The sequence below is a fragment of the Micromys minutus genome (assembly GCF_963924665.1).
Source record: "Micromys minutus genome assembly, chromosome: 32".
Classification (NCBI taxonomy): Eukaryota; Metazoa; Chordata; class Mammalia; order Rodentia; family Muridae; genus Micromys; species Micromys minutus.
In genome coordinates, this window is record NC_137967.1 from 15,795,952 (window position 1) to 15,819,101 (window position 23,150).

Genomic DNA, 23,150 nt, shown 5'->3' on the forward strand with positions numbered 1-23,150 from the left:
TAGCTGCCAAACTTTAGCTCTTCTCTCTTTTTGAGACAGGGCCTCATATAGGCCAGGCTTGTCTCACACTGGCTGCGTAGCACAGGTTAGATTCTTACTCTTTTTGTCTCCACCATGTCCACCCTGAGCCCCAAGTGTCCACCAAGAGGGAATTCCAGGCTCGGAGTGAACCCTTTCCGGTACTCCCCACAGCAGTCTCAGGAGTAAGGCCTGTGGGACTGGAGGGACCATCCAGCTGTTTTCCCATCATCCACCCGTCCTTCCCCATCTTACCCCATCTTTCTGCCTGAATTGCTGGCCCAGCATTTTGACTGACTGGCCTGGGAGGAGGGCTGATAAGCGGGCTAGCCCTATTTCGAAGGCTCCATTTCTTTCTCTTAGGGTATTGTGTGCAAACGGGATAATTATCAGCTACATAAATTACTGAGCTTCAGCCTGGCAACCTCGGGTGTTGGGGTGGGGAGCACACCTCAGGGACAAGCAGGGAAGAGGGGTGAAGAGAGGGAGGCAGTGCTCCTCCTCTCCAGAACCCTTGGGAGGAGGTCCAGACATGGGTAGTGCTGGGCAGGGTTGGATGGAGGCAGCTGTGGGTACAAATGGGACCAGATGTTTGGTCCCTGGGGGCCCTACCTGTTCCGAGTGGAGCCTGAGCAGCAGGAAGTGAAAGTGTTCTCTAGAGAGGAAGCCAGGGAGGCAGGGGAAGAGGCGGGGCTGGGGCATCTGAAATCACCTTCCTCTCTTTCCGGGGGGTCAGTCTTAAGGGATCCACTTTGGAGGAGTGGGCCTCTGGTTGGCTGAGGGCCAGGGTGAAGAGTCACCAGGCTACCCTCTCCAGGGGCATCTCTTGGCCACAGCTGCCATTATTCCTAAGATCCTGGAGCCATAGATGGTCTGGAGTTTTTATGGCCCAGCCCTCCCCGCCCCCACTGACATAAGTGCCCACTAAAAGAAGCAGAGGCCACACAGGTCACGGTTAGTTGGTTTGTTTTTTAATTTGTTTCTAATAAGCAAGGTTTCCTGCTCACTCATCAATGGCTGGCAAGTGGGTCCCCAGGAAACAGAGCCCAGCACCCACTTTGTTGGAGGCAGAGAGTTGGCAGGCCTTCGGGCTCAGGGGTCCCACAAGGCCCCACCCCCTTGGGTGAAGTGGTATTTGGAGGGTCCAGCCCCTCTGTGGGGTAGATTAATTTGATTTAGCCACAGCCCTCCTAAAAACCATAGAGAAATGCCTTATGCTGGCACTGTTAGGAGTTTTGGGGTAACCTGCTCTCCGGTGATAATTAGAAGTTAGGGAAGGCTGCTTCTTGCTCTGGGTGGTTAGAGGCTGTGGGCTGTGGTTAGAGACTGCACAAGCCTCAGCCCTTAGGTACATTAGGATTTTCTGGGATTGAGTTGGGGCACCCTGGTTTCAGGAAAGTGGTTTAGAGAAAGAAGCTCACACAAGATGCATGTTAGAGGGCCCAGTGCTGGCTGGGACTCGGCTGCCCTGCATGGGAGGTAGTAGTTACTAGCGGTCCTCTTTCTCTTTGGTCCTGGCCGCCTCCTGGGCAGGAGGTGGGGACTTCCTAGGGGAGATGGTAGTGCTGGGGTTGGGGGCCTGTGACCCCGACTGGGCATCTATGTTGGCATGCTCTCTCCGGACAAGATCTTCCAGCTCCTTCTGCGGGGCAAATTTGACAGAAGTCAGAGGCTCCTGTCCATCCCTGTGGGACTGGGCTGAGGGTGGGCTGGGGTGGTCCAGCTCCTCACCTTCCATCCAAGGAGGTCAGCGAGAGCCAGGCAGCCTTGGTCACAGTCACCCAGCCAGGCCACGTCCCTGCAGTGTGAGCAGGAGTGAGAGAACAGGCTGGGGCCTGGCCAGCTTTCTGTCTTCTCTCCCTCCTCAGCCCGCCCTTCCCAAGCTGCCACCCCCAGGCCCGGCTCACCTGTAAGCCTTCTTGGAGTCAAAATCCATGCCGCCGCCCAAGCCCATCATCATGCCCAGGAAGGGGTCCGTCTGTGGGGAGAGGACTGCTAAGGGCACAGCCCTGAGCACCACACCTGCCTTATGCTTATTTCCAAGAGGGAGGGTCTCACTGTGCATCCCTGGGTGTCCCGGAGCTCGCTCTGTAGCCCAGGCTGGCCTTGAACTCACAAGGATCCACCTTTCCTCTGCCTCCTCAGTGTTGGGATTAAAGATGAGTCCCACCATTCCTAGCCTTATTTTTTTTATTTACTTATTAATGTGTGTGTGTGTGTGTGTGGTGGGATATGTGTCTGTATGTACACATGTGGACCAGGAGGTCAGGCCAGAAGTCAACCAAGTGGCCAACCTTGTATACTGTTTCTTAGGAGTTATTCATTTTTTAATTTATTTATTGATTAGATAGTGTCTCGAAATATGTGTATGTAGTCCTAGCTGACATGGAATTCACCGGGTAGATCAGGCTGGCCTCGAACTCAGATTCGCCTGCCTCTGCCTCCCAAGTGCTGGGATTAAAGAGTGCAGCACTCGGCTTAGTTTTGGTTAAGCGTATGAACACTCTACATGTGTGGGTGCCCACGGAGGACAGAAGAGGGCGTCAGAACCCCAGGAGGTGGGGTTGAAGGTAGTTGTGAGCCACCTGACATGGGTGCTGGGAACTGAGCTCTGGAAGAACAAAAGTGTTCTTAACCACTGATTCCGTCTCTCCAGTCCGCGTGTATGTATGTATGTATGTATGTATGTATGTATGTATGTATGTATGTATATATGTATGTATGTAAACACTGCCACCAAGGTATATCCTCAGCCCAAACACACTCTTTCTGAGACATTTCTCAGCTGTCTGGGGATTCACAAATGAATTCACGACTGCTGTCCAGAGAGCTCCAGGGACCCACCAATCTTTGCTCTCCAGTGCGGGACTGCAAACACAGTGCCTTCATTTTTTCCAGTGTGGGTGCTGGGCGTTAAACTCAGGACCTAATGCGCGCATGGCAACCGACTTATCCTACTGCAGAACAGAAAGTGCAGCCGGTGTGGTGGTGCAGGCTTGTCATGACAGCACTTGGAAGGCAGAGGCAGGAAGGTTAGGAGTTCGAGGTCACCTTCAATCCATGGTGTGCTTGAGAGGGCAGGGCTGCTTGGAGCCCATCTCCTGAGTTCACTGTCTCGCACACCACGCCAGGAGATTCCTCTGTACAAACGCTCTGCTACGTCCTGAAAGCCCTGGACTTTGATGCGTGTGTGACAGGGCACTAGAGTGGTCATGTGTGGACTGTCTCAGGGTCCTGGGAAGCACTCGGGCTTCAGCAGGTTCAAGGCACAGTTCTGTCCTTTGCCCACAGGAATCTAGAATGACACCGAGGCCTGAAGCGTCAGGTGGCCCAGTGCGTACCACAACTGCCATGTTCTCCTGCCAGAACTGGCGAGTCTAAGGCATGGATGCTCCCCAGGCAGGACACACAGACCTGCCCTGCCCTCCTGAGGAAGCAGTAAACTGAGGAAGGGGGCAAAGCAAGCGGAGGGAGAGGGAAGCTGAGGCAGACTTACCTGGCCAGTCTTCTCCTTGTTAATGAGCAGCCGTGGGGTGGATAGCGGAGCCCTGGGAAGGGGGAGCTGAGATTCAGGATCTGCCCTGGTGCCCTGTCCCCAGCTGACCCCCAGTCCCGTCCTCCTCAACTTACTTGCTGATGAGGGAGGCGAAGGGCTGCACCTGCAGGGAGGTGCCCATGATGATGAGGAGGTCCACCTTTGAGAAGTCCTGTGGGGAGTGACCAGTAAGGACTCGGACCCTGCTGCTCTGGTTTTGTCCCCCTCACGTGGGCCAAGCCCAGAGCAGACACTTACTGACTGCATGCAGGAGAAAAAGCGCGATGGAAGGTTCTCGCCGAAAAACACGATATCTGAGGGAGAAGCAGACAGAGGCACACAGGGACAGGAGAGGAGACGTGGGAGACAGAGCTAGAACAGGCAGGAGTCGGGGGCCCAACTGAGCCTGGGGTGGGGCAGATACCCAACCTCTGCAGAACAGGTAGCAGAGTGGCCAGATGTGGAGGTGTGTGAGGGCCAGAGGAGGAAAGGGGTCCCGGCTCCAGTCCCACACCCCAGTGTCCGGCCCTGGAGCTTACCAGGCTTTACCACGTTCTGACATTTCTCACACTTGGGAATTGCTTCCGAGAAGATCTTCTCTGGGTGGGAAAGAGGGAAAGAAAGAGGGTGAGGTGTGAGCGCTCCCCCCCACAGGGCTGCTAGAGTTCTCTTCTGTTCCTCTCCACTGTCAACATGAACTGTGGCAGGTAGGTAGGTGGTTCATGCCAGGAAGCCATCTTGGGGAGAATTAAACAGAAGATTGTGAGTTCGTGACCAGCCTTGGCTACACAACAGGACCACATCTCGAAAAACCAAGAGCTGGGGCAGCGAAGTGAGTGGCTCAGTGTGTAAAGACATCTGCTGCCCAGTCTGGTGACCTAAGTTCTGTCCCCCAGAACCCACACGCTAAAAGCAGAGAAACAACTTCTGCAGACTGCCCTGTGACATCCACAGGCATGCTGTGCCCTGCGCACACCCACGCATATACAAATACACAAATATAATACTTAACAACAAACCCCAAGAGCTAAGGATAGCCCAGTGGTGGAACCAGGTGGGACTTGGGGCATGACTCAGCAGTAGATGCCAGCCTAGCGTCACCTACTGTGGGGACTGTGGGTGTGGCCAGCATTAGAGCATCTGACCTAACAGCCCAAGTCCCTAGTCTGATCCCCAGCACCAGAAAACAAAGCAGCACAGCCATTTCTCCTCAGAGAAGAGCTCCCTTCTTAGAGAGCTGCCCTGTCACCACCAAGCTCCTAGCTTCAGCTAGTGAGTGAGTACGACAAACCCACACGGGGACACCTGTCCCCAGACAGGCGCACCTGGACTTCGCCAAGACCCCCCTATCTGGGGAGTGGGAGTCAAGTCGTTCCAGTGGGTCCTGGGGACAGTCCTATCTGCCTCTGCATCAGGAAAGGACATATCGATAGTCCTGGGTTGGATCAAACCTCAAGCCCATCTGTTTCCCACCCTTGGACTCTGGGACAGACTGCCCTTCTGGAAACCAACACCCCTTATTTATGGGTCAGTGAGTCTGAAAGCACATCTGTCACTTGCAGCCCGCAGGACTGGAGCTCACTCGGTCAGTCACCCATCCATCCCTTCACAGGGCGTCCCTGCACAAACATGCTATTCTGTGAGTGCTAGATGGGATTCCACAGGGACATAAAGGGGGTGATGTCCATTGTCCGTCACCCCCAGCTGTGCACGCTTGGGCTGCTCGGGAACCCTTAGTCTGGGGACAGCTGGCTGGCATTGTGTCAGAAGAGCCACCTTCCAGGGTCCTGCTACAAAGGCCACAGCTGTCGTGATGTCCAGGGGACACCAGAGGCTTTGTGAAGTCAGCATAAAGAATACAGAAATGGATTCCCGGAGTGACACAGCAGCTTCAGGCTCAGCACAATGGCTGCCAGAAACAGGCTGGTGCTGGCACTCAGTACTTGGGGACTGGCCGTTTCTCGGGTGCTGTGTCCTCACATGAATGGGGACAGTGACTGCAGGGACAGCAGTGGGCCCTGTCATGTGTGCGTCCAGCTCTCACGTTACCCAGAACTGCATCCAGTTCCCCCTCCACAGTCCCTCCTGCACTGTCCAATATGCAAGTCTGAGCTGCATGGGACTCACATACAACTTATCACTTTTATTTTCAGTTTTGTCATGTAGCCCAGCCTGGCCTGGAACTTGGTATGTAGCCAAGGCTAGCCCTGAACTCCTGGTGCTCCTGCCTCTATCTCCTAAGCAACAGGCTAATAGGTGACACCATGCTGGAGAGAAACACGGGCTTCCTCGTCTCAGAAGGCAATGCCTTCCTCGGAATGTAGCGCATTTGCCCTGATGCAAGAACATTCCTGTCAGATAGTAAACACCTCAGAGCCACAGAGGCCGAGTGACCACTGAGGACGTGCGTCTACACTCAGTCCACATGTGGCTGGCCGTGCTCTGTGGTTCATCTGCATGACAGCCCGGCAGAGGGGTGGACGGGAGCAAAAGCTTGCCGCCACGCCACCTTGAATCCTTGAGGCTTCTGCAGCCGCCGTGAAAAGCGAGACAGCCGAGTGGCGTAGCGCACACCTGCCATCTCAGCAACAGCGAGACAGGCAGAAGTGCAAGCTCCAGGCTAGCCTGGGCTACACAGGGAAACCTAGCCTCCAAAGAAACCGGCCTCACCTTTCATCCAGCTCATGGAGTACTCTCTGCCGCAGGAGGTGCTGACGCAGTGTGACGTGTAGAAGGTACCGTGGGCCTCCACCAGGTCCTGGGGCTCCAGCCCTGCCACGCGCTCCAGTGTGTCGATATTCTGGGGGGCGGGGAGGAGGTCAGGAAGTCAGCCAGCCCTTGTGGCTCTGAGCAGTGCCATTTCGGGGTGGGGATGGATGGAAAGTGTCCACTTGCCCAATGGGGCCACCGGAGGCTGCTCAAGGATGCCAAGGCTCAGGTGTCCAAGGCAGCCCCTCTGCCACTGTCATCCCCATGGGACATTCTTCTGCAATCGTGGGTCACTGCCTCTGTTTGTCAGAGAAGTTCTTTTGCTAGAGAGCCACACGCGTTTGTCACACATTTATTGAAATAAATGTACCTATCCTGTGTCCCCCTCAGATGTGGCATCTTGGTGGGAGCCCACCTGAGCAGCTTGTATGTGGCAGCTCTGGCCAAGCATTAACATAAACAGAGTCAGGTCAGCAGTGGCCGTAGCTGCTGGAGGCTGAGGCAGGAGGACTGCTTTAAGTTTAAAGTCTGCTGAGGCTACACACCCAGGGCTACATGGGAAGGCCTGCCTCAGAAGGTGAAATAAGAAAACAATAAACAAAGCTAGGCACGGTGGACCATGCTTATAACTCTAGATTGCGGTAAGTGTGAGGCTAGCCCGAGGAACATGGTGAGATGCCGGAAAGCCGGGGACAAGACTGGCACCTTGAAAAACCACAGTAAGGGCTGACAAGATGGCCCAGCAGGCAATGGCCCTTGTCACCGACACAACAACCTGGCTGTGGGCCCTGGAAACCTATGGTAGAAGTAAACCCCTTCTTCAGTTGTCCGCTGAACTCTGCACACACACTAATTAAATGTAATATAAATTAAAATGAATAAATAAAACAAAAGAATGACTTATTTCTTTGGTGGGGGAGTATAGTTTTTTGACACTACTTCAAACTTGAGAGTCACACTCCAGAGTGCTGGGATCACAGGGGAGCACCACCACACTCCAGAGTGCTGGGATCACAGGGGAGCACCCCCACACTCCAGAGTGCTGAAATCACAGGGGAGCACCCCCACACTCCAGAGTGCTGGGATCACAGGGGAGCACCCCCACACTCCAGAGTGCTGAAATCACAGGGGAGCACCCCCACACTCCAGAGTGCTGAAATCACAGGGGAGCACCCCCACACTCCAGAGTGCTGAAATCACAGGGGAGCACCCCCACACTTCAGAATGCTGGGATCACAGGGGAGCACCCCCACACTCCAGAATGCTGGGATCACAGGGGAGCACCGCCACACTCCAGAATGCTGGGATCACAGGGGAGCACCCCCACACTCCAGAGTGCTGGGATCACAGGGGAGCACCCCCACACTCCAGAGTGCTGAAATCACAGGGGAGCACCGCCACACTCCAGAATGCTGGGATCACAGGGGAGCACCCCCACACTCCAGAGTGCTGGGATCACAGGGGAGCACAGCCACACTCCAGAGTGCTGGGATCACAGGGGAGCACCCCCACACTCCAGAGTGCTGAAATCACAGGGGAGCACCCCCACACTCCAGAATGCTGGGATCACAGGGGAGCACAGCCACACTCCAGAATGCTGGGATCACAAGGGAGCACAGCCACACTCCAGAATGCTGGGATCACAGGGGAGCACCCCCACACTCCAGAGTGCTGGGATCACAGGGGAGCACCTCCACACTCCAGAGTGCTGGGATCACAGGGGAGCACCCCCACACTCCAGAATGCTGGGATCACAGGGGAGCACAGCCACACTCCAGAATGCTGGGATCACAGGGGAGCACCCCCACACTCCAGAGTGCTGAAATCACAGGGGAGCACCCCCACACTCCAGAATGCTGGGATCACAGGGGAGCACAGCCACACTCCAGAATGCTGGGATCACAGGGGAGCACCACCACACCCTGGATCCTACATCTGCTTTGTAGCTGGCTTGGTCTACCAGGGCCTTCACTGGGGAGTAAGCAACACACATGCAAACAGCTAACTAAGGGCTCACAGAACTACCTCAGGCAGCCTCTGTATCCATGGGAAACGTGGTTTAGGGTGGAGGGAGATACCTGAACTCTCAGGTTGTGTTAGATTGTGTCCACAGAGATGCACCTTCCCTTGTGATGGGGCTCTGTCCTGCTAAGTCCCCTGTGAGCTGAACACACACTGAGTTGAGCAAACCTCTGACATCTGCCCTACTGTCAGTAGTGGTGTGCATCATGGGGGCCGGGTGAGTCTGCAGCTTCCCCTCATGATGGAGTGGTAGGCTGCTGCCTCTGCCCAGGGTCTGCACAGTAGAGCTGGCCTAGCAAAGCAAGCCTGTAATCTCAGACACAGGAAGACGAGGAAGATCACAAGCTCAAATCTTGCCTGTGCTGGGGGTGTGGCTCAGTGGTAGAGCACTTCCTCAGCATGCCGGAAGCCCTGTGGCCTATATAACAGCAGACACACACCCAAAATAAAAGGAGAAAAAGAAAAAGACTAATCTTCAGCTTTTAAAATGCATGGTGCTGACCTATGGTGTGAGTATGGAAGGGTCCCAGGCGGAGGCTGGGTGAGGGGCACGCAGAGAACTTTCTGGAGGGTGAGTTTCATATATGAAGGATCTGGAGCCATTCTTCTGAGGGACCACAGTGGCTTGAGTGATCACAGTGACAGAATGTGAGAATGGGTTCCTGTGCCCTAAAGCTAAAAACAGCACAACTCGGAGGCAGAGTCGCTCTGCTCCAGAAAGTGGGTCAGTGACTCAAACAGTGACTGAGAAGAAGAGACCAAGAAGAAAAAAAAACCTGACCACAAAGGGGGCGAGTGGAACATTTCTTCAACCTTTAGATATTTTACAGAAGTGGGAGGGGGGCTGCAGTTAAGAGTGTTGGCTGTTCTCCCAGAAGACCTTGGTTTGGTTCCCAGCGCCCACACGGCAGCACACAACATCTGTTAACACACACGTGCAGGCAGAACACCCATAAACAAGAAATAAAAATAAATCCCTTTTTAAAGTGTATGTGGGGAGCCAATGGGCTGGCTCAGCAGATAAAGGTGCTTGCCACCAAGCCTGATGTCCTGAGTTCTGTCCCTGAGACTCACATGATATCTGCCTTCCTGTAGGCTGGGCTTAAAGGCCTGTGTCATGCGTTACCGCGCCTAGCTTTATTTTTTCCTCCAAACTTTTGATGTGGCATGCCTGCACCTGTCTCTGCATACTTTGAAACACACACACACACACACACACACACACACACACACACACACACACACGCAGCAACTGTACTAAAGTTAAGAAATACTTGAGATAGTTGGTAGATACCTGCATTCTTCACACTGAGCACGCCTGTGCTGGCAGCTCTGGCTCACAGGAGGCTTTGCCTCAGTTTCTCACCCCATCTGCTGCTTCTCCAGCCACTGCCTTTCTGCTCAGCCCAGGCCCCATGCCCAGCTGCCCCCAGCCCCTCTATGTGGCTGTCTCCCAGGGTCTCAGGGTAGAACAGCATCTCTCGACATCCTCCCTTCTCAGAGTCTCAGGAAAGCACAGGTCATGCTCAGCCGAGAAACAGCCACCATCCAGGAGATGCCTGGCCATGTTTTTCTGCATCAGTGGTGCTCACTGGAGGTCCATCTTCCATCCACCTTGGCTGGACCAACACAGCAGCTTCCTGCCTGCTTACTGTAGCTCCCCTGCCCCATCTAGTCACAGTGAGCCTCTGCCTGAAGGTCCCTTCCCTCCCAGCTCTCAGGTTTTTGTTTTAATGTCACCTTCTTGGCCAGGCTTCCATGCCTGCCTTGTGCGCACCAGCATCCCACCCCTACAACCCCTGACTTGCCTCCTGTGGAAGCATTCAGAGACTTGGCACCATCTGACATCCTAGCTCTATGACTCATCTTCCCTCTTGTTCTTGTCACACATATGAGAAGATTAGAACCAGGAGGGCAGGGGCATCTGCTCTGCTCACTGGTAGGGCCTGGTACTTGGGAGAACATCTGTTGTCATAGAGGTTAGCAAACAACGGTGCCAGGGGGACATGCAACCACATGCAGAAAGTATGGGCTTCAAGGGAGCTGTTGGTATCATCGTTCTGTGAATGAGGCTGACTCTCGGAGTGTCCTGAGCTTGGGCAGTGCCAGGAAGGACTAAACTCTCTCTTCCCCAACTAGGGCCTCCAGCCATCTGGCCCCAAAAGTTTGAACTCATCCTCCCCCTGGTGGCTGTTTCCGACATTGCAAGAGCTTCACCAGGTTGCCTGAAGAAACTTTGTATTCAACCATTAACTATTCAGTACAAGTTGGAGTTCTCTTTTTCCTTTTTCGGGGGGCGGGGGTATTGGCTATGGAGCCAGTCTGACCTTAAACTCAGCATGTAGCCCAGGTTGGCCTTGGACTCATGATCAGTTTCTTTCTCAACCTCTCAAATGTTGGGATTACAAGTGTGTGTTACCTTGCTTGGACAGTTTGTGTTCTGAGATGTAATTTTTTTAGCACGCATGTATACTGCCTCAGAAAACAGTCTGAACTTCAACACATCGATTAAACACATAGAGACACAAACATTTTTTTTTCCCAGTTGCTAATCTAAAAGCCAGCAGCTTGAATATCCTTCTGAACCCCAGTGTGGCTACAGTGTCCCATTAGCCTCTGTGTCCAAGGCCAGGCTCAGAAGTGTACAAATCAGAAGCCCAGCTTCTTCCTGATACAGTGTCATCTGTTAGAAAATGGCCCCCATGTCCTGATCTGGAGTATCAATGGTGTGGTATCAATGGTGTCCCCTCTCAGATACAGAGGACTTGCACAGTTAGTGTGGGATGTGCTGTGACTTGTCACCTTGTAACAGAACTGAGAAGGCCTGAAGCTGTCCTGACTTTTTTTATATTTAAAGATTCTTATATTTCTTAGTTTATACGTTAATTAATTGACTAACCAATTAATTTAGAGATACAATCTCACATCCTGAACAACGGCCTTAAACTCATTTTGTAGCCAAGGATAACCTTTGCTTTTTTGTTTTTGGGTTTTTTGGTCTTTCAAGGCAGGGTTTCTCTGTGTAGCCCTGGTTCTTCTAGAACTTGCTATGTAGACCAGGCTGGCCTCACACTCACATAGATACTGCCTACCGAGTACAGAATTGAATTTCTGATCTTCCTTCTGAGTCTCTCAAATACCAATGTATCCTGTTTCTGTTCCCTATTTACAAAGGGGAAACTGAGGCAAAGAGGAAGTGGCCCACTGTAGGCTACTCGCTACAATTAGCTGAGCCCTGGTTACTGGTCCTGTGCCTGCCTGTGTTACCCCAGCTCTGACCAAGGGTTCCAAGACCCATCCAGCCTACTGCCCGGTCGGCCGTGGCCCCCACGGTCCCGCCTACCTGCGTGTAGCAGCGCAGCAGCAGCCCCTTCTCCTTCAGCAGGCGGATGAAGTAATGGCAGATGGTGGGCTGTGAGAACAGGAACAGTGCTGATGGGAAGGTCCCAGGCCACCCGTGGGCCCGTTCTGCCCCACGGCCCCATTACAGTGGCCCAGGGTCACCAATCGGTAAACCGCAGAGTCAGGCTCACAGCCAGGCTTCGGCCACGGCCCTTCCTGATACTCCCAGCAGCTTCCTTACAGCTGGGTAAACAGAGGCCCAGAGCCACGGGGTAAAGAGATGAGGGAGGGCCAGGAAGGAGGCCAGGCCACCCGGACCTGCAACACACTCCTTTTTTTTTTTAATGTCTCAAAATTGTTTATTTTACCATTAACTTATTTATTTGGTTTTTGAGACAGGGTCTCTCTAGGTAGTCCTGGAATGTGCTATGTAGACCAGGATAGCCTCTGACCAGATAAGATAGACCAGAAATTCTCCTGCCTCTGCCTCCCAAGAGCTGGAATTTTAAGAATGATTTATTTATTTTATGTGCATTAACTGGTGTTTTGTGTGCATGTGTGTCTGTGTGAGGGTGTCAGAGCCCCTGGAACTGGAGTTATAGATAGCTGTGGGCAGCTATGTGGGTCTGGGAATTGAACCCACGTCCTCTGGAAGGGCAGCCAATGCCCTGAACTGCTAGTTCCAAGTGCTGGAATTAAAGGTGTGTACCACCACACCAGGGAGTCCTTTCTTTTAAAACAACATTCTAGAATTTTTAATTATATGTATGTGTGTGGGTCTGTGTTGGTATATTGATGTGAGTTCTTGTGCCCACAGAGGCCAGAGCCGTCAGGTTCCTTAGAGCTGGAGTTACAGGGGGTTGTGAACTTCCTGATATAGGTGCTGGGAACTGAACCCTGGTCCTCTGCAAGAGTACTATCTTTTCTTTAACACAGAGCCATGTCTTTACCTTTAAATCATTATTTAAACCTTTGAGACGGGGTCTGTGTAGCTTTGGCTAACCTTGCATTTTAAAGTTTCCTGTCTCTGCCTCCCAAATGCTACAGTTAGGGGTATAATTATGGGTATGAACTATCGCATCTGGCCAGAACTTATGTAATTTTTTCTTTAACAATATCCCTATCTATTATCTGTCTGTCTATCTCTCTCTCTCTCTCTCTCTCTCTCTCTCTCTCTCTCTCTCTCTCTCTCTGGGTATTCGCTTGCCACAGTGCATATGTGGAGGTCAGAGAATACAATTGAGTCAATTCTCTCCTTCAGTCTTGAGGGCTCCAGGGATTGAACTCAGGTCATCAGGTTTGGCAGCAAGCATCTTTACCCACAGAACCATCTTGCTGGCCCCAGAGGCTAGGTTCTTAATCACGTTATGCTTGTCTGAAGGGCCTATAGAGACGCTGCTCCCCATACCTACTCTTCCCTCCAAGAAAAAGACCTCACCTTGAACTGCCCAGGATAGAGCTCCTTGGCAAGGGCAAAGAAGGGTTCCGGATGTTTCTGTGGGAGAGAGAACCAGAAGGCCACATGTCCCAGGTAAGATGAGGACTGAGGTTGGGGCCCACCTCCCCTCATCACAGCAGTCTACCTTGAAGTAGCTGATCTCAAAGATGGCTTCTGGGTAAGGAAGGTGATACTTCTCCAAGTTTGCATAGAGGCCAGTAGATGGGGAACGGAAGTCAGGGATACCTGCGGCTAGGAAGGCACACTCAGTCAGAGGTTCTAGCCCCCACGTGTGCGCAAACTCTTTCAGGCGCCTCCAGGAGTGGCTTGAAGAAAGGGACACTTACACGTGGAGATTCCGGCTCCCACCAAACAGATGACCCTGCGACCTGGAGCAGAGAATTGGTGTCACGTGCCAAGGTTTCCCTCCTAGACGGACTGCCAGTGGCAGGGAGGATGGTATAGGCAATCTCACATTACAGGGGACAGCCAACCAGGAGGGACAGCAGATGGATTAGACAGCAATGGGTGGGGTCCAGCAAGAGGGCCGGGGCGGGGCCCAGCTCAGTAGCCCAGGGATGGCTAGTGTGAGGCCTTGAGTTCCATCTCTAGAATCCCGAGAGTCAACCCAAACCAAATTCTGATGACAACTTATCTGCTAACGTACAATACTGTATGACTTTAAAAAATTACTTTTGGGTCAGAAGGTGGTGGCGCACATCTTTAATCCCCGCACTGGGGAGGTAGAGGCAGGCAATTTTCTGTGGGTTTGAGGCCAGCCTGGTCTACAGAGTGAGTTTTAGGACAGCCAAAGAAACACAGAGAAACTCTGTCTTAACACACACACACACACACACACACACACTTAAAAATATTTTTTAAAGGAAAATTTGAGACAAGGATTCATATAGCCAAAGCTGACTTTGAGCCTTCTATGTACTTAAAGATGACCTTGAACTTCTGACCCTCCTGGCTCCACCTCTTGGGTGCTGGTGTTATGGTGTGCACCAGCATGTTTGTCTGTCCTGTTTTGAGACAGTGCCTCCCTATGTCCCCTGAGTGGGCCTGGAGTCCTGTACCTCCCGCCTCAGCCTCCCAGGTGCTAGGACGCCTGGCTCTCACCGATTTCTAGCCTGCCGTGAACATCCCTTCACCACACTGCTTCGTTCACCAAGGGCCACCTCAAGTCTGCTCATTTGAGTCAATTGCACTACATAACACTTTCTTGGGGGGCACGGTTTCATGGGTGTCAGGCAAGTTCTAAATTCACTGTATAGCCAAGGATGACCTTGAACTTCCCATCTTCCTGCTTCTATCTTTAAGTAGACCACATTCCCAGCTCTTCTGTTCTTTGCTTTGCTTGAGTCAGGTCTCAGCTGCTTCTACCTTCTGAGCATTGGGAGGAAAGGATCGCCATGCTCATTTTCGTATGTGGTGCAGGGGGTTGAATCCAGGGGCCTGTGCGTGCTAAGTAACACCGGAGCCTCGCCTCCAGCCCCTCAATTCTGTTCGGCTTCTTCAGATCCATAGCTCGTATTCTTATGAGGGCTCTGCTCTTGGTGTTTAGTAATTTGTAGAAAAGAACTGTTAGGGGATGCTCTGGTTGAGTCCATTCACAAGCACAGAGCTGGGGAGAAATAGCCCTGTTGCTGCCCCAGCTGCAGGCTGGCCCGTAGCCCAGCCACACAGAGTCCCAGCATCTGTCTGTCAGCTGACGGACAGACACAAGTGTGCTATCCCATGAATTGGTCACCCCTGGGCTGTTCTGTTTAAGGGACAACAAGTGTGGACAAAGGTCAGCCTGCCACAGGGGCTGGCAAGATGGCTCAGTGGGTAAAGGCGCTTGCTGCCAATCCTGACTCCTGGAAACGACGGTAGAAGAAGAGGAGGAGAAGAGGAACTCTTGAGAGCTGTTCCCTGGCAACAAACACATAGCGGCACAAATGCACCTACAGTGATGCACGCCATACACACACACACACACACTCGAAAAATGTTTAAACCAGGCATGGAGGCGTGGGTGTTTATTCCCAGAACTTGGGATGCAGAGGCAGGGAGATGTCTGAGAATTTGAGGTCAATGTGGTCTACAAAGTGAATTTCAGACCACCAAGGTCTGTTACACAAAACAAAACAAAAAACAAAAAAAACAAAACAAAACAAAAAAAAAACCCAACCAACAAACAACAACAAGAGGCCTGCTACAGCCTATGCACCCAGCTTCTTTAGGATGTCACTGACCCAGGTCTGGCTGGAGACTGTGGACATTGAAACTGGGTGTGGTAACACAGTAATACCAAAGCCAGAGACCGAGGTAAGATCATCTTAAATTCAAAGCTTGCCACAAGTACAGAGCGCCACTGAGCTTCAAGAGGCCCTTGTCATATGTTCACACCAAGTCACAACCTCTCTGTGCCTCAGTTTCCTCTTCTGTTCAGCTTACTTCTAGAAAGATCTCACCGCCATTCTGTGATAATTAGGTACAAGGATGCTTGGTGAGATACCTAGCCCAGAGCCTGCTTAATTAATATTTATATCACGTCTCACACCAGCACTCTATAGGCCAGAGACTCTAAGATCTGAGCATAAGAGAAAGAACCAGGGCCTCCTGGGTTCTCTCTGCAGGCGTCTGCCCAGCCTGTGGCAGGAGAGGGAGGTTCAGCTGCCATCCTGCCTGCCAAGGAGAGCGCCGAGCAGCTGGGCGAAGGGGAAACTGGGGACGACGGCCTCAACAAAGGGCCGTTCAGGACCTCAGAGCTGCATTGTCCCAGTGAGGACCGTGAGGGCCTGCTTTTGCAGACTGTGGTGGCTCGACCTCAGCAAGGAATAGAAATTTCACGGTGGCCCAGATGGCAGGCTTCTAAACTGCACGTCTGAGACAAGCTTTCTGTAACTACAGCAAACACTTCCCTGTCTCTCGGGAGATCGGGTCCTGTTCTAATCATTTATTTCCTGAGTGTGTGTGTGTGTGTGTGTGTGTGTGTGTGTGAGTGTGTGTGTGTGATTTCTTCAGGGCCATCCACCTGGTTTTGGGGTTTTTCTTCATTTGTTTTCTGTTGTTTTACACGTTCCTTTGTGTGTGTATTTCACAGCAAACATGTAGAAGGAAGTGAGAGGACAAGTGGTGGAGGCCATTTTCCTCCTGCTACTGTGTGGGTCCCATGGATCCGCTGAGGTGTCAGGCTTGGCCTGCTAAGCCATCCTGCGCTCTTGGGGCGCCTGGGCTGGTTCCTCCTGCTTCTGCCTCCTCAGGCCTGGAATGACAAGCACTGAGCTTCTTGTGTGGGAGCTGACAGTACTTTATGGACTGAGATATTGCCAAGTCTGTCTGTCTGTCTGTCTGTCTGTCTGTCTGCCTGCTTTTGGTTTTTCAAGACAGGGTTTCTCTGTGTAGCCAGCCCTGCCTGTCCTGTAACTCACTCTGTAGACTAGGCTGGCCCCAAACCCAAAGAACCACTTGCCTCCGCCTCCTGAGTAGGAGCCCCTATGTTCCACTCCGAAAGAAAGAGAAAGGAAGGAAGGAAGGAAGGAGGAAAGAAGGAGGAAAGAAGGAAGGAAGGAAAGAAGGAAGGAAGGAAGGAAGGAAGGAAGGGAGCAAGCAATGACTCAGGTATGGGCAATTAGAGACAGGGACCTCAGAGCCGGTTCAGGGCATCAAGTGACTCTGTCTGGGCCGCTATGGCCGGGTTCTCACGTGCAAAGGTACCCTCCCCGAGCAGAGCTAATCGACTTTACTTCACCCTCAGTGCACAGACTTGTGAGGCCTGAGAATAAAGCCCGAGAGCCTGGCTCCATCACGTTTAATGCTTAGAGTCTGCGTGCTGCTTTCTTTGGCTACAGTTCTAGTTTCTTGTCTTTTTCCTTTCTTTGAGTCAACAGTCTTCTGTAGCACATGCTACCCTCAAACTCATCGTCCTCTGGCCTCAGTTTCCTGGAGGGCTGAGTTTCTCTCTCCCTTTCTCCCCCCCCCCCTTTTTTTTTTGGTTTTCCCAAACAAGGTTTCTCTGTGTAGCCCTGCTGTCCTGGAACTCACTCTGTAGACCAGGCTAGCCTCGAGCTAGAGAAATCTGCCTGCCTCTGCTTCCCAAGTGCTGGGATTAAAGATACATGACCACCGCCCACAAGCTGAGTTTGTTTACGTGAATGGGTGTTTAGCCTTTGTGAATGTTTGCATGCTGCATGCATGGTTGATGGCCATGGGGGCCATAAGTAGGATCCCCTAGAACTGGAGTTACAGAAAGTTGTGAGCCACCATGTAAGTCCCGGGAGTCCAACCCAGGTCTTTTGGAAAAACAGCCATTTCTCTTAACTACTAAACTATGTCTCCATCCCAAGAATTGGGCTTCCACCATTATCACCATCATCACCATCATCATCATCATCATCATCATCATCATCATTATTTTTAGGAAAACTTTAGCTGGCTCAGGTTAGCTACAAACACACAATATAGCTGAGGCTAACTTGAAGTGTGGATCCTTTTTAGATCTGCTCAGAGTTTGGGATTACAGGTAGGTAGGTACAGCAGGCCTTCTTACTACTCCACCCCCCCCCAAATGGAGTCACTTGGGGCCAGGAATGGGAGAAGTGGCCAAGCAGTCAGGGACTCACAGCGCTCGCTCTGCATGTAGCGTGTCACTCCTTCGAGGGTCAGCTCGTCCAGCAGACGCTCCTTCTGGGAACCCAGGCCCAGGGTCTGGGTGAATAAATTCCGCAGGAAGTCCACTGACCAACAACAGAAGAGACAGTGCCGGGTGGGCTTTGAGCCAGGGCCCAAGCATGGGATTTACTGTCCTCTCACACCTCACACCCAGTGTCCCCTCACACCCAGTGTCCACCACAGCAGCAGCCTCCAGTCCCAAACCCATTGTTACACACTTTGGCCATCACTCCTGGTAGCTTTGAGGGAGTCTCCCCAACCCCCACCCTATACTCCCAGACCCCAGATCACCTCCCTGCCCTCCTCCAGGAGAACACTTACTCTCTGCTTCTCCGCCAGTGGCTCCTCCCTCAGTGTCCGAGTCTGAGTCCTAGAAGGAGCGGGTGGGATGGCCAAGCCCAAGAAATGGGGTTAGCAGGGAAGGGGAGGGGAGGGATGGGAGGGGATGGGTGACAACCTGGTTCAGAGTAGGGCTCTGACTGGGAGGTGGCCTGAAGTACAGGGTCTGTGTAAGGGCTCTGGGAAAGGTAGCCTATAGAGAGGGGACCTGGTTCTCCTTGGGGCGTTATCTTTCTTTCGAGATGGGGTCTCTCTGGCTGGCCTAGAACTGACTACACAGACCAGGCTGACCTGGAATTCCTGAAGATCCACCTGGCTGTCTGGCCACGGTTTAAGAGTCTGACCAGCATGCTAGCCCCATCTTTTTTCTTCTGACAGAGTCACTTTATATATCCCTAGTAGGCCCAGAACTCACTTATGTACACTAGATCACCACTTGTTTCTCTCTGCTAGGATTAAAGGCATGTGCCACCGTGCCTAGCTTGCTCTTTGAGTTGGGGTTTATGTAGCCCAGGCTGGCCTCAAACTTGCTATGAAGTCTTTGTAACCTTGAACTCCTGATCATCCTATCTCCACCCCTCCAAAGCTGGGCTTATGGACATGGTGTTGGGGAATAGCATCCATCACTCTAACCAGTTGGCCGTCCATCACAGCCTGACCAGATGCTAGGGACCAGAGCAAGGTGATGCTAGGTGACCACCACCACTAGAGCTAGACTTGGATGTGTAGCTCAGAGGTTGCTGTGAAGCTGAGCAGTGAATCCCTGAGCCTCTCGACTGGCCTACTCCATTTCCTGGAGCCACCTGCTACAGCTACATCACGGCCTAGTCATTGGTGACACCGCTTCTCTGTCACCAGACATGAGCCTCTCGAGGTGACCCCCACCCTGCTCCAACCATGTTCCAGAGTGGCTTCAGCATCTCCAAGAAACCAGCTCCTGCTCCCAATCCCCATACTAAGTGGCTTCACTGTCCCTTAGTTGGCCTCCCTACCTACCACACCCATGCCAATCCCCAGTGTACCCACTGGGGTGTCAGCCTCCCATTGACCCCCTCTTCTAGCCCCAGAGCTCCACCTTGTTCAACCTGCTCTCTCCTGGGTCCTTCCCTGGCTTCCTTGACTCGGTTTCTGCCTCTGATCCTCGTTCCCTATTACATGATGTCCTGTTTAGGGTGGTCTGTCTCTCTTCTTTAATCCTTCTCCCTCCCCAAATCACAAATACCTACTGAGTGCCACAATGTCAGCCACACAAAGGCAGGGACTTTATCTATGCTTACCACTTAATGCCCAGCCTAGATAACAGGACTTCCAGAACCATCTGCCACTGAACACATGCAACCTGGGGCCGACCCAGGGTTGGCCTTAAAGCAGATGCCCCAAAGTCTGACCAGCGAGGTCAACTCCCTGCTCATGGGCTCCCAGACCATCCCTTCCCTACTCTGCTTCCAAATCTCCTTTCTGAATTATTTGTAAAGATTCTTCTGTTGTTATTGTTTTGAAACTGGGTCCTACATAGCCCTGGCTGGCTCCAACTTGCTGGCAAGACGGTTCAGCAGGGAGAGGTGCTTGCTGCTAAGCCCGACAACCTGAGTTTGATCCTCGGCCTCACATGGTGGGAGGAGCGAACAGGTGTTCTCAGATCAGACGTGGCATGTACACCCCACCCATAGAACAAAACAAACAAACTGCGTTAAAAATTTTAAAAGAGGGCCTGGAAAGATGGCTCAGTGGTTAAGAGCACTGGCTGCTTCAATTCCCAGCATCCACATGTTAGCTCACAGCTGTCCATAGCTCTAGGCACTAGGGGATCTTACACACAGGATTACACGTAGGCAAAACGCCAACCCACATAAAATTTAAAAGATAAAAACTGTAAAAAGAGCTTTATACAAGTCTTACTGTTTCACCCAAGATGGCTTCCCACTCATAAATCCTTCTTTATCAGCCTCCTGAGCTTTTGGATAATGAACAAACAACAAAGCAAAACGGAGCCACAGTTAAGAGAGATAACTACGTGTTTTCTCTGCGTGAGTTTTTGCTTGTTTACTTACTGCTACAGAAATGGGTCTTGCCAGCGTATGACACTGCACGATGTTTCACAGACCCATGTCACTTTATAGTTTATTTTAATTATGGGTATATGTGCATGTGTGTGCAAGTGTGCCATAGAATCAGATCCCCTGGAACTGGAGTTACAGTCGCTTGTGAGCTGCCTGGCACATGGAACTTATGTCCTCTGGAATAGCAGTGTACATTAACCACTGAGCATCTCTCCAGCCCCCCACCTCATTCTTCACTGTGGCTCCACAGTAACACATTGTATGATGAACCGTGGTCCATTGACTCCCTCTCCTGACAGCCACTGAGGCTGCTGATAGTGCTGCCCTGTCTGGATAATACTGCAATTGACACCCCACATCTTGGCCACTGAGAACCCCCTTTTTGACTGTGAGACCTTTTTTTGGTCTGGCATCAAGTCTTCCTTTGGGAGTCAGACAAGTAAGACACTAGAGACCCACAGCAGGCTCTCACGGTTCCGCTGTGCACGGATGGGGGTATTGTTACCACACGGCTCCGCTGTGCACGGATGGGGGTATTGTTACCACAGCTTCTGCACCTGCCTCCCTCTGAAGCTCAGAGGATGCTGACATTCAGTGGTTGGAGGGACTTTCTAGTACAATGCTTCTCAACCTGTGGGACACCAACCACTTTGGGGATCAAATGACCCTTTCCAAGGGGTCCCATATCAGATGTCCTGCATATCGGATATTTACGTCATAGTACATCACAGTAGCAAAATGACAGTTATGAAGTAGCAGCACAAATAATTTTAAGGTTGGGAGGGTCAGCACACTGTGAAGAGCTATATTAAAGGATTAGAAAGGTCGAGAGCCTCCCCTCTGGTACATGAGCACACTCGGCCTCTGGGCGAACTGGAGTCATTGGCAGGTGTCTTCGAACATCCTTAAAATGGCTCATCTACCTCTCCACCGAACCTACAGCATCTTTGGGGCCCATTTTCCCATAAGTCTCAGCAAGCCCTTTCCTTTCTCTCTCTACCCAAAGGACACAGGAGTTAACCGTCTTTACCAAGTAAGTTTTTCATCTGTAACGTGGCCATTAAAAGGCCTTTCCCATCACTGGGATGCTGAAAAGATTAAACAAGGTCATGTACATTAAAATGCAGGCAGAGTATCAATAAATGACCACCCAGCAGCCCAACATTTACTACTCCTTGCTCACGGGTCTCCGACCACCATCTCCGATCTTATTTAAGGAAACCCCATATCACTTCACTTATATATCTTGGTCTTGTCCCTAGATCAGCTTGTGGGTTCCTCTTATAATCTCTGATCCACAAAGTTTGCCCTGTACGCCTGGGGTGCGCCCTCCCCATCTCTTCCCTCCTTTTTTGGAGACCAGGTCTCACTATATGTCGCAAGCTGCCTCTCCTTTCTCAATCCTCCTACCTCGCCCCCCACACCCAGTTGTGCTGGGATTACAGGTGGCTGACCCCACACCCAGCTTTGATTTTTTTTTTTTTTATAATGAGCCCTATTGGGTCCTTTCCCCCACCCCATAGGATCCGAGTTTGGGGATCGAACTGGAAAACTGTCTCTTCCAGGTCTAGCACAAACGAGGTTCAGAAGGGATTGAGTATGGGCTGGGCAACAGCAGGGAACGAGGATAATATGGAATGGAGCCAGGGGTTGAGGTTATACATTTTCCTTGACAGTCCCCAGAAGCCACCATTTTCCCAGAAGGCTGTACTAATCCCCAGATGGGTTTAGGGATTGGGGAGCTATAAGCCAAGGGGCCCTGGGTAAAAAAACAGCCTTCCCTCGCACCTCCCACCCAGTGCAGCATAAGGAGCCATGTCCATTTCTCTCCTTCCCTCCACCCTTTGCCCCATCTCACCTGAGCCTCCTGCACCTTCCCTGCCTGGGTCTCCAGAGGGTCAGAGGCTGGGGAGGAGGGGGAGCAGACGTGGTTACAGTGGGGGGAAATAGTTAAGCAGATGAAGGGTTTCAGAGTGGTGGAGGTGACAAGAGGACCCACCAACCTAATTATCCTGGAGTCAGGGATGGTAGTAAAACTCTTGGAGATGGGAAAAGGCATATTTTAGAGTGGAAGAATGTGTGAGGAGGGGAATGTTTAGAAGGAGAAAGCAGATGAAACGGGACTGAAGGAAGGTTTCTGAGTTAAGCAGGATATATGGTAGCGTGTGCGAGCCAAGAGAATGAGGGAGAACTAAGTTTTTCAAGAGACATAAGTAGGGATACTTCTGCTGAGAGTTGAGTGTGGGAGAGGAGATGCAGTGAAGATGGGAGGTTTAGGAGAGGCACAAGAACTAAAGGAGTGAGATAGAAAGGGGCCGCAGGGGTCCCCCAAACATATTATTACAGTTGCCCTTAACAACAGGCAACCTTAGCAACCGGATGGTAGTTAACTTTGGTCCTTAGAAACGAGGGTCCTCAGCAACCAAAGTGCGAGAAACGCGATCATTAGAAACTTGACAAACGGACCCTTAAATTTCACAATCCAGAAACCCACCAACCTAGCAATACCTAGCAATTAGAAACCACCCTCCGAATCCCACTGCCTTCTGGCAGCCCCAGTCTCCCGCCCCACCGAGTCTGCCCTCGGGCCCCGGGGCCTGCAGCCCAAAGCCAGGCCCCGGCGCGGCCCGACCCTCCCAGCCTCCCACCAGGGCCCCTAACTCACGGTCCGGCTCAGCCATGGGAGCGGGGTGGGGGCCCTCGGAACTGTCACCGACTGCTCTGTCCCGTGACGGCAGCGGAAACAAGAAGGGGACGAGATAGGATAGAGAACTACAACTCCCGGCAGGCAACGCTGTCCCGAAGTGGCTTTCGTACAATGCTCCTTTCGTTTTATCAAACTACAAGTCCCAAAAGGCCTGGCGCCGGCGGCCATATTAATAAAGGGCGTCTGGAAAATGTGGGGAAACTCATTGAGCGAATGTTCACTTCATTATTCTGATTGGTCCTAGTGCAGTACAGAGGCGGGGTGGAGCTATTTAACACATCTTGATTGGGTATGTGAGGGGGCGTGTTGGGGAATTCCCGA

The 23,150-nt window shown here is 52.0% G+C and overlaps 1 protein-coding gene across 2 annotated transcripts; it reads right to left on the minus strand.

Moving 5' to 3' along the window:
- Nucleotides 1–969: 969 nt before the first annotated feature.
- Nucleotides 970–22,892, minus strand: SIRT2 (sirtuin 2). 2 transcript variants are annotated; one of them, XM_080908445.1, is made up of 16 exons: nt 22,788–22,892; nt 21,981–22,027; nt 18,045–18,093; nt 17,675–17,788; nt 13,412–13,453; nt 13,210–13,316; nt 13,065–13,121; nt 11,628–11,696; nt 6,224–6,353; nt 4,093–4,152; nt 3,812–3,867; nt 3,649–3,725; nt 3,515–3,566; nt 1,926–1,996; nt 1,750–1,816; nt 970–1,660 (listed from the first exon to the last, which is right to left on the minus strand). In XM_080908445.1, the coding sequence occupies exons 1-16, from the start codon at nt 22,801–22,803 to the stop codon at nt 1,508–1,510; spliced, it is 1,167 nt and encodes a 388-aa protein (XP_080764571.1). In that variant the 5' UTR covers nt 22,804–22,892; the 3' UTR covers nt 970–1,507. The 2 variants fall into 2 exon arrangements, with proteins under 2 accessions (XP_080764571.1, XP_080764572.1); XM_080908446.1 differs by lacking the exon at nt 21,981–22,027 and having other exon boundaries at nt 22,788–22,870.
- Nucleotides 22,893–23,150: the final 258 nt, after the last annotated feature.